We start from the raw sequence: 12,317 nt of genomic DNA on the forward strand, positions 1-12,317 counted from the left end.
CTTCTGCCGAAAATTGAATTTTATTCATTACATATGTGTTTAAAGATATTTTGGCAAGTGGCATTTGAGAATACATGCAAATCCACCTGGAAATTTGTTATTTCCAACTAATTTCCACTATTTCCTGAATTTTTGGCAGACGCGACAGCAATGACAAAATAAATATGATATATTCGGCCGTTTTTTCTGCCTGTCTGTCGAATTATAACGATAATCAGAAGGTTGTAGATTTTTTTTTATTTTCGAGATTATGAATCAATACTATAGAAAATTTCACTCGAATACCTATAACTGAGAGTAAAAAACTGTATGGAGACTTGAGAAGTAAGTAGGTTTTTTCCAAGGTAAAATTTAAAATGTGAGGGACATCTGTTCATGATTTTTTTTGCGTACAAAAATTACAAAATTTTATCAAAATGTTTCGAATTATCAGACTATAAGGGTAGACAAAGCAGTGCAAATTTTTTTTTTAATTTCAAAAGACATTTGAGAACATTATGAACGTTTGAAACTTACAGGAGTAGCCCGGGGACAGGGACAGCAATTACATTTCTGCCTTTTTTTGCCTGTTTCTGACAGGCTATCTCGTTTTCTTTTCTACCAATTGATATCAAACTTGGAGTGTCAATTCATTTCACCACTAATTACCGCGAAAAAGTTTCACATAAACAAAAATAAGTCTACAAGTCAATTTATAGAGCGGGGGACAGCAATATTCCCTTTATGAAGTCACCAATATATATATATATAGGGGAGACTAGGTGCAGTTGTTACAATTTTGATAAAAACAGTTACTGCACTGAGAAAACTGGAGGATTGGACTAAACATCTGGAGGGACTAATCGTTCATATTTGAGAGTTGACTATTAGATAACAATCTAAATATTCAAATACACCATTGACAGATATTCGTGCCATTTCTCTTGGAGGGAAAATGAGTTTATAACAGAGGGACAAATTAACCATCTTGAGAAATCCCTTCCTTATCCGGCGCAAAATGAATAAATATGGCAAACTAACCTATAAATTAAAAACATGAAATGTCACCAAAATAAGTTCGCGCACATCAGATCGTACACATTTTCTGCGCAACTTTTAACCCTCAGATATAATGGGAGAGAATATACAAGTAGATTTCGATTATCAATTCAAAATTTATTTTAGAAGGACTATTTAACTCTCTTCATAAGCAAAGGAAACATACACTTTTTAAACCACTGAATTTGACTCTCCAGTTTTCTCAGTGTGTGATTAGAGTTTAACTCCAATTTGTTTGGTCAAACGATTAAATCAAAGGTATGTTATCTAGTTTTAAAAGGCCATAATTGATTTAGCTCTATATTTATTATTTAATTAACTAGAATCATTTGAGTGACAGCGTGTAAATTGTAACAACTGCACAAAGTGAATGTGGGTTGTTACAATTCCAAAAATCATCTATAAAATTTCTAAATTAAAGACAAATAATTTTTTATAACCATTTTTATTGATTATTTATAATTTTTGGCTCAACGCAATAGTACGTGACAGTTCCATAAAGATGTCAGCATTAAGGAGGGAACCTCATTTAGACGATCGAAAAATGCATCATTTTTGGGATTTTTTTTCTCGGGTAAAATAACTTCAAACGTTTTGTAATTTATAGGGTAAGGGAAGTGTTCTGGTTGTGGGCACCCTTTTGTTTTTGCCTCATAACATTTGTCCATGTGCATATTATACAAATGTATGTGTACGAAGTTAAAGCTAGAAGTCTTAGGTGACTGTCAGTGAAGGAATTAAATTGATTCCTTTAAATAAAAAAGTTTTATTAGAAATTTAGTGAAATGGAAATTTGTTGACAAAAAAATTTTTGAACCCGGTTGTGGGCACCCTTGAAAAATCCGCTAAAAATGAAAAAATATTAAAGGAAACCAAGACAAATAAAAAAGAAATGAAAGTTTCTTTATTTTAAGAGACTTTGCCGGGATAAAGAACAAAAATGATGACACGTTTTCACACTATGCTCATAGCTAACAAAAGCATAATGCTTGCATGTGAAGAGTACGCATACCATAACGCACTTCTAATGCACTAAACGACTATATTCATCGCATTTAATGGAGTTTGCGGCTGTCACTTTCCTTGGCAGAAAGTTTAGATAGATGAGATAGTAGTCCACATCATTGTCAGATGGTAGAGCCTCTTTAACATAAAGGTGCCCACAACCGGGAATGACAGTCATTTTTTAAGAAGATCAACACATTTTGTGATGCAGGATTTTGGTTAAACACGAAGGTATATAACAAAATATAATAACAACACTGCAAAAAAAAATTAAACACTTTTTTTCTGAACGAATCTACACCCATATGTTGCTCTTCGAAAACAATACAAAATTACTTTTTTATTTAATTGATGCAAATTTTCTTTATTATGCTCACAGCTATTACACAAATGCATATATTTGTTTCGTTATTAATACGAAAAGTCCGTATTGTCAACGAACACGACTTGCAATACTTAGATCAGTAAAATCTGCTTGCTGTCAAAGTTTACGTATTAGGGGTGCCTACAACCGGCGCATTTCCCCTACTTTTAATTTAAAGGTTTATTCTTGAATAGTTATAGAATCGATTAAAATTATTTCCAGAAAATCGATTTTTTGGACGCAATAAAGGAAAATTTTGGAAAAAATATCGGTTGTCATCATCACTTGTAACAACTGCACAACAGTTACATTTTTTACAATCAAACACTTTATTAAAAAAGTATACACTAAATGTGGACAACCAAGGCAGTTTTTAAAGCTTAATCCTCATAGAATTGATATTAAAAAAATTTACTTTGTTAAGTATAAAGGTCTATTAATTATTTAAAAAATATCAGGCAGATAAATATTAACTTTTGGCCTCTAAAAACCAATGTGCCTATTTTTTTACTTGTAAAGCTTGCATATAATTTTTAAACATATTGCAGTAAGTTCGTACATAAAAACTAAACATTTTTCTCGTTAGAACCCCATCTCTATAACTAACTGTTCCTGAGATATTCCATTTGTAACAACTGCACACTGTAACAACCGCACCTAGTCTCCCCTATATATACTAGGGAAGCTTCGCCCCCCTGCGCCAACCCCCTAACTATTTTTTATATGTATTTTAATTTTTCAAATCATGTTCTCTTAATATAATGGTTAGAGTAAATTATAACAGGAGATATTAAAAAGAGCACTAATAGAGAATTCTACTTTACGGACATGATTATACTGTCAACTTTTTCAAGTTTGACACTCCTTATAGTAAATTTGATCATTCTTTTTTCTCAGTGTCAAAGGTATTATTGGGCCCCTTTTTACCTGCAGTTTTAAAATACGTTAAATCTAATATAAATGTTGACGTAATGTAAAGGTCAGTATTTGTCCGTTTATGACCTGTAAGTAAAAGAAAATACCAAATTACCTAAAGATTTCGACGTAATGTAATAGACGCTTGTGGGCCTCATTTTTACCCGTAGGTCAAAACTGACCTACAATTGACCTAAATTTTGAGAGAATATCAGATCAGAGGAAGATTTCTCGTCAAATTTTAACTTGTAGGAAAAAACTGCCATTAAAATTAAAATACATTTTGAGGACAGAAAATTAATTTTAATAGGATTATTAAAAATAAATGTCAGTTTATATAACATCTTTTATTGATTGAACTTAATTAATTTAACTTAATTGATTGAATTGAATTAATTAGGATCTCTTAAAGGATCCTAATTAATTTGCTTTTTTGAAGTGTAGGTTAAAAAATATGTCAAATTTGACATAAATTTTCCGTTTAGGTCAAAAATGCCCTTAAAATTGACCTACGTTTTGAGATCAGAGTGAATTGTTTGTCAATTTTTGTCTTGTAGATTAAATCTGCCTTTAAAATTGAGGGTCTGGATACTATAACAACCGCTGCGCTTGGTTATAGAGGATAATACCAGCCAGGCAGCAGTGAGCGCCTCTGGGCCGTTCACTGCTACCTGACTGGTATCCAATAGTCAACTTTCAAATATAAACGATTAGTCCCTCCAGATGTTTAGTCCAATCCTCCAGTTTTCTCAGTGCAGTAACTGTTTTTATCAAAATTGTAACAACTGAACCTAGTCTCCCCTATATATATATATTGACATTGGTTAAAGTTTATCACAAACCAATTTATCATCTCACCTAAACTAAAAAATATTTATTAATAACGTCCCTATTTGAGGGGGCAAGCTCTGACTCAACTATTTTTAGACCTGTAGGTAAAACACAGGTCAAATTTTGACCTAATGTAATGGCCCACATTAAGTCCTCTTTTTAAACCCGTAGGTCAAAAAAGGTCAAATTATACATGGATTTTGACGTCATGTAAGGGCCCACATGGAGACCACTTTTTAACTTATAGGTTAAAAGTAGATCAAATTAGACATAGACTTTGACGTAATGTGAGGACGTTATTAGGCCTCTTTTTGACGTATGTGTCAAAAAATAGGTCAATTTTGACATAAGTTTTGACGGCCCCTTTGGGAAAGGGCGCCCTTACAGAATCTTGAAACAGCGGCGGCGGCGATATCTTTTTGTAATATAGGTATGATATATGTATGTATATAGCGCAAAAGGCGCGGTTATCACACTTATGAATAGTTTAGTAATTTTTTTATTTTAAGAATAAATAATACTTCATTACAAAGAAATGCCGACAAAATATCACACTTTATATGCACACACATTGGCTGTTTTCGGCACTCACCCAGGGTTAACCCCGAGTTAATGATTATCCAATCATCAACAACATTCTGTTGGTCTAACCAATTACCATTAACCCGGAGTTAACTCGGGGAGTATCACCTCGGTTGGAAATAGCGCGGCAATATTTTCTAAATTTGAAATACTATGATTTACGGAAAAAGTACCAGGGACGGAATATTTAATAAATAATTAGATATTATTATTGTTGCAAATAAAATAGAAAGCTTCAGTTTCTACTTTTTCCTTTATTGCTTAAAAAATTTTAATAATTAATCACATTACTGTTATAATATAAAATTATATAGATTCTAACGATAAATTTTGCGGAATTATGTTTAAAATTAATTTTTTTGTTTTAAAAGATAATGAAGACGAATCAGAAGCCAGTGCTGAAATTACAGATATAGTGAAATAATCTTTAAAGAAGTCGAAGAGTAGTGAGCTACACGGGTTCTGGCCTAGTTGCCGAGGTCGGTAAGGTAGATTTCTTAATAGCCAACATCTGAGTTCCGGCTGCCACCGAGAGATGGCGCCACATGTGAATTCAAAACACCTTGGCGGGATATTTAATTTTTTTTAAACTTTCAAGTGGGTTAGAAGGGATAATTTTAAATTTCGCGCCACTAAGTGTAAGTTGATTGGTGCTCTACTTAACCGACTTTGATGATAATGCTCCTATAAAAATGCTAGCAAATTACCGACTGTAGGCAAGTTACCGACCGATGACAAGTGTTACCATCAGTCGGTAATGCAGATTTCTTCCACAATTTTTAATTGGGTCGATATGTCAGAGTTCTGCATTACCGATTGATGACCCACTTGATTGAGAGTTGCGCAGTAGAGAGGTGAGTATAGTGGGGACTGGGATATAAGTTACGCAGCGCGGGACACAAACATCAGTTGCATCTTGAATGGTGCAGCAGTCTACTTTCAGGTTTTCAGGGTTCCAGAGATTCTTTACAGAGTTTTCAGAGTTGATTTTCAGAGACAATTTTTAGAGTTTTTTTTCGTTTTGAATTTAGGAGTTATTGATTTTTCATTATAGGTTTTTTTTAATTTTTGTGTTCTAGTTTGCATTAGTTTTAAGTTAGTGGTGGTTTTTTTCTATTTTAGGGTTTTTTTGTTCTATTTTGTATTAGTTTTAAGGTGGTGGTGGTGATTTTTTCTATTTCAGGATTTTTTTAGTTTTATTTGTTTATTTTCATGATTTTTTTGTTTGTTTAAGTATTTTCAGGTTTTTCTTAGTTTTAGACGTATTTTTTAAAGTTTCTTTCAGATTTAGCTATCAAGATGCCAAAGTGCAAATCTTCAAAGAAGTCTCGTCAACGTATTGACATGGACGACTGCAATGAAATGTGTCAAGAATCTGACAACTTCATTACAACAGCGGAACGTCAGCTCATTTCAACGATGGCTATGACTAGCGATGATAAAATGGTTACAACATTTGAATGGCAGAACAAGTGTCAACGGTATATAAACATTTTGCGAAACTTTTTACGTAAGTCTGATTTTTCTTCATCTCAAAGATCTAGGTGCTTAAATTTAAGACAAAAAATGGAATACTTGCGCTGCCATTTTGATGCTCTAATGAAACGTGGTGCAGGTGTTGAAGTAGTGAATGAAGGAATGAAATGGGTGGATTTTGAAGAAGCGTTTGAGGGTCGTTTACAAAATAGTGCTGTAATGAATTTAGATTACAAGGATATTAATGAATTCCTTGATGATGCCTTTAGTTTATTTAAAGTTAACATTGAAAAAGCTTTAAACAGGTTTGGCCCGCTAAAAGATTACACTGTATTGTTCGCGAAATTTGTTAAAGATGCCATTGACGGTAGAACCCAAGAAATATCAGATTTAAAGACATTCATCGCGAAAACCGGTGAAATTTTATTTACAACCCCATTAGATGACTGGTACAATGTTTATGTTAAACAAGTAACCTTAAAAAGAATAGAGGAATTCCAAGAGAAAGATTCTAGTTGGAGACTTCATTCTATTGAAAGGTTGGAGGTTAACATTAACAAGTACAATCCTATGCGCGCAAGTTCTTATATCAATTTGCCAACTTCTATCAATCGAAAGCATGCCTGCATTAATGTCCAAAATCCTGATGAGGAGAATCCAGCTAAATGGTTTTCTTTAGGATTAAAGAACTTGGCTGATTATCTAGATTCCATATTCAAGAACCCAGTTCCCATGGAAACATTAAGTCCACAGCAGTTGGTAGCTTTTCGAAATGATATGACTTGTCATATTTGTAAAAAGAAAATTGCGTATGGGGATGTGAAAGTACGAGATCATTGCCATCTAACAGGGAAGTACCGCGGACCCGCTCATCAAGATTGTAATATTAATTACCATGAATCGCAGATCATACCTGTTGTTTTTACATAACCTAAGTGGCTATGATGCACATTCCATTATTTAAGCTATTGCTACAGAATTTGATGGTACTGTTAATCTACTTCCTATTAACAAAGAAAAGTACATTAGTTTTACTAAAAATGTAAAAGGTGGTTTTCTAAAATTTCGTTTTATTCATTCTTTCAAGATTATGGCATCATCTCTGGATAAGTTAGCATCCTATCTCGATAAATACAAAATTGTAAACTCAGTCTTTTCAAATTACAGCGACGATAAAATTCAATTGTTGACGCGAAAAGGAGTTTTTCCTTATGAATACATTGATTCAAGGGAAAAACTCAACGAAACAGAGTTACCGCCGAAACGCAATGTTAAAGTATACGGAAGTAAGACTTGAACTCTTGACAGACATTGACATGGTAATGTTTATTGAACGAGGAATAAGAGGTGGTGTAAGTCAATGTACAAATCGATATGCAAAAGCTAACAATCCTTACATGGAAAAATTTAATGAAAATGAGGACACGTCTTACAACGTATACTTTGACGCAAATAATCTATACGGTTGGACAATGGTTCAACCGCTTCCCTATGGTGGCTTCAAAAGGGTAGAGAATGTTGATAATAGTTTTGACTTTGATGTGTTAGACGATGCGCCTACAGGTTACATTTTGGAAGTTGATTTGGATTATCCAGATCACCTTCACAATAAACACAGCGATTTTCCATTTTGTCCAGAACGCTCGAAGCCACCAGGGTCAAAAGAGGAAAAGCTCCTAACTACCCTCCTATCGAAACGATAGCACGTTCTCCATTATCGTGCCTTAAAACAAGCTATTGCCAACGGTCTCGTGTTAGTTAAAATTTATCGCGTCTTAAAATTCAAACAATCCACATGGTTGAAAAGTTACATTGACTTTAATACCACGCAAAGAACAAACGCCAGTAATGAATTTGAAAAAAACTTGTTTAAATTGATGAACAACGCGGTATTTGTCAAAACAATAAAGAACGTGCGAAAACATGTTGAAATTAAACTTGTTACAAAGTGGGAGGGTAGATATGGATCTGAAGCCCTAATAGCAAAGCCTAACTTCCACAGCAGAGCCATCTTTAATGAGAATTTGGTTGCTGTGGAACTTAGGAAAATGGAGGTACTAATGAACAAGCCGGTGTATGTTGGCTTGACTGTTTTGGTTGTGTCAAAAACGCTTATTTATGATTTTCACTACGATTACATGTTAAACAAGTATGATGAAAAAAATTGAAATTATTGTACAACGACACCGATAGCCTGATTTATGAAATTAAGTGCTCAGACATTTACTCTGATATAAGCAAGACATTATGAAATTCGACACTTCTGATTATCCGGTTAATAACGTGTACAATATTCCGCAAGCCAACAAAAAGATATTAGGTCTCATGAAGGATGAATGCTGCGAAAAAATTGTAACAGAATTTGTTGTCTTGCAGAGCAAAATGTACAGCGTCCGTGTAGAAGAGAAAGATTTTATAAAAAAGGCTAAAGGTGTCAAAGCAGGAGTTGTTAAGAAAAATATCGACTTTGATGATTATGTTTATTGTCTACGAAATATTAAAATGCAATCTAGAACGCAATATTCAATTAGGTCGAATCTTCACAAAGTACAAACATTAAAACAAACGAAAATTGCTTTAAGTCCTTGTGACGACAAGAGATACTTAATAGAAAACAGCACCGACACCCTCGCATTAGGTCATTGTAACAATCTTGAAATTGATGACGATGAGGATAAACTAATGTAAAAAAAGAGAAGAGGAGGAGGAGGAAATGTGCGTTTGAATAAAAGATGTTTATTTTATTTTATGTCTACTTTATTTAAAAAACCTTAATCTAGTTACATTAACTTGTTATAATTTTTTTAACTACATTTAAACTTATTTTAACTATATTTTAACTTAACTTTAACTTATTTTAACTTTTTTAAACTTATTTTAACTAATTTTAACTTTACTTTAACATATTTCAACTTTTTTTAACGTTAATTTAACTATACTTTAACTTATTTTAACTTTACTTTAACATTACTTCAAATAAACTTTAACATTACTTTAACTATATTACATATCAGATTTTTTTATCCAACTATTGTGTGAGCTATCGAATCCAAGCCAAAAATAATCCTTTTCCAAAAATATTTTTAAACTTGCTAACTCGAACTCTGTCTCCAACTTTGAATTTTGATCTTTTTAGCGGAATTCTACGTAGTTTACGGATAGGGGAGACTGGGGTAAACCCGCGCACAGGGTAAACCCGCTCACCAGCGATTTAACGCGATGAACTCAACTTAAGATGGAGATATTGATACTGTGAATAGTACTTACCATTCAACTTATATTAACGAACTTTCGATTAGTTTCATGAATTCAACATAGAATCAGAGGCAATCAAATGTTTTTAGAGGTATCAGAAAAAAAACGTTTTTTGGATTTTTAAGTTTTTCGATCATTATTTTTGAGTCTTAATTTATTTGGCAAATTTTTTTTTGTTTCTATTGGATGTCCATTTTCGAAGTACATGTATAGTTTTATCTTATTTCAAAAAGATTCAATTAAATTTATTCTGAAATGTCAGGAATACACTCGGGGTAAAGTCGCTCACGTGAAGTCGGGGTACACCCGCTCACTTAGTTTTTAATTTAAAATTTAGAATAAAATAATTTCACGTATTATATTTCAACAATAACACAATTTATGACTTATTAAAACCAAAATTGTAACTACATTTGACTTTCTGTTAATAAAATATAACACTATTTAAATCCATAGTTGTAATTCATGAAATCTATGTTCATTATTTGAAGGGTGGCATGACAAAAGGGGTCAAGCAACAATTTTTCGAAATTGAGATTTTTTCATAAAAAAATCAAGTAAATTCATTTGCACAGTTCTGTAAAAGTATTTTTTTTGTAAATTGTTTTAAACTCGTTTTTAATAAAAATAAGAATGAAAAATAGCCTAAATTTTTACTTGCAATGCAATACGGTTAAAAACAAAAGAAATGAATATTTTTATGAATAGGTTAATATTGTTAAAAATATTGCTTTCTTTTTAATATAATTTAATATATATTAAATTTCGCTGAATTTTTTTTGTCTATTTAGAAATAGTTTTATTCTTTACCTAATTTTCAATAATTTAAATATTATTCTTCTGTTAATTTTTAAATATTCCTGTTTGTAGTTTGCTTTTGAAAATGTATGTACTGTTTACTTTCAAAAGTTAACATTTAATTAACAATTTTCTTGAAAACAAACAGTTTTTTTGAAGCAAACTTTTTTGCATTCAATTCGTTAATTCAATATTAAAAAACTAATTTTTCAGTTTTTCTTTAAACTGTATATTTTTTTAACAATTAATTTTATAAGAAAATATGCACATTTGACGTAACCCCAAAATGGTCCACTTTTACTTATTTTTCTCTCTAATATGTAGGTTTATCTTCATAAATTGTATTTCTACTGGTAAAGCGAAATAATATCTCTAAACTGTTTTTTTAGATCTTTCTTTAATGATCAGAAAAATTTTTAAATGTGTTATTTTCGATTCCTGTAAAAACATGAAATTGTTGCTTGACCCCTTTTGTCATGCCACCCTTCATTTATTAAACCAATTTGTTGTTTATAGAAATGTTTATATAACTCATAAATTATCAATAATAAATCATACTTAAGACGGGAATAAGACGAATTTTAATATTTAAAAAATAAAACTGTTCCGTCTTGAAAAGATTAAGTGAGCGGGTTTACCCTGGAAAATTGTGATTTCGAAATTTGGTATATGTGTATTAAAAGGTTTCTCTAAGTAAAACTAAAAAAGATAAATCAAAAACTCTTTTTTATTTTTTTAGTAGAAATCATAAGCTTTCAAATGATATAAATTAACTTGGATTTAGAGAATAATTTCCTAGATTTTTACCGATCTGAAAAAAAGTGAGCGGGTTTACCCCAGTCTCCCCTACGTCTCAGCAGTTCTCTTGTGTCTTCTCCGGTGACATCTTTGGGTTTCATACCAATAGTACGATGCTTTTTATTATTGTACTTTGACATGAGAGTTGGTAAAAGATTAATCCATTTATAATTGCCTTGCAAGCTGAATTCGGGCCTCATCATATGTTTTAGAGTGCGGTTAAATCCTTCAACAATTGAGGCTTTCAAATTACTATAGGTAGAATAGAGACTAATATTAAATTCTTGCATTAAACTCTTAAATTCAGAATTGTAATATTCTTTGCCTCTATCAGTATGCAAATTTTTTAGAATTCGGCCTTGTTTGAGAATAGTTTTCATGGCCAAAGAAATATCCTTTTCATTCTTACTCTTAACAGCCCAGGCATATTGGGAGAATATGTCTATAACTGTGAGCATGTATTTGAAACCTTTATTAGAATAAGAATAAGGTATCATTTCAACCAAATCTGCTTGCCAGATTTCATCTTCACCACGCATTTAAACTTTTCGACGAGGATAATTTCTTCTACAATAGATGTAGTCTGGGTTAGATTGTTTCTTTGAAATTATAAATTGAGGTAATTTCTTTCCAAGCTTCTTCTTCTTCAAAACACCACTACCCTTTTTTGGCGTACCCTTAAAAAGTTTTAAAATGACATCAGTGTATTTAGAACTCCTGGTTACGTTGACAAGACCACTGGAACTATAATTTTTTCGGTGTGCATTTGTAGCTACAAGAATTTCTTTATAATTTTCCAAATCATCTGAACTTATTAATGCATGATTAGGTTCTTGTCGACATAAAAGTTCAAGCAACCCACCAGTTTTTAAATATTTTTTCTTTCCAGCAGGTTGAATATGTGAACCTTCTAAATCAACTGGTGTATCACCAATTATATAAGAACCATTAGGAAGCTTACGTACTCCATAAACCATGTCTAAAAAACTTTTCCTGTTTTTATTCAATAATTGAATAAATTTATTTGTCAAATTTTCATAATTAAGTTCTTCTCCTTCTTCTTCAAACTTGTTGCTCTTATCAAGTAGAGTGTCATTGAGTAGTGTTTTATCAAATTCCTCTTTCTCATCAACAGCAGTAGAGAAAGAAAAGTCATTTTCCTCCTTTTTAACTTTTTCAATATTTTTGAAAGGTATGTCAGTTATGTTCACAAACTTTTCCAGAGGTGTTAATATTGGTTAAAAAGTTTCTTTCA

At 31.9% G+C, this 12,317-nt stretch overlaps 1 protein-coding gene across 1 annotated transcript; it reads right to left on the reverse strand.

Moving 5' to 3' along the window:
* Positions 1-10,029: 10,029 nt before the first annotated feature.
* On the reverse strand, positions 10,030-11,601 carry LOC122503063. The gene is made up of 2 exons (XM_043613485.1): positions 11,100-11,601; positions 10,030-10,043 (listed from the first exon to the last, which is right to left on the reverse strand). The coding sequence occupies exons 1-2, from the start codon at positions 11,599-11,601 to the stop codon at positions 10,030-10,032; spliced, it is 516 nt and encodes a 171-aa protein (XP_043469420.1).
* Positions 11,602-12,317: the final 716 nt, after the last annotated feature.

Source organism: Leptopilina heterotoma, unplaced genomic scaffold (genome assembly GCF_015476425.1).
Source record: "Leptopilina heterotoma isolate Lh14 unplaced genomic scaffold, ASM1547642v1 Lhet_242, whole genome shotgun sequence".
NCBI classification, from domain to species: Eukaryota; Metazoa; Arthropoda; class Insecta; order Hymenoptera; family Figitidae; genus Leptopilina; species Leptopilina heterotoma.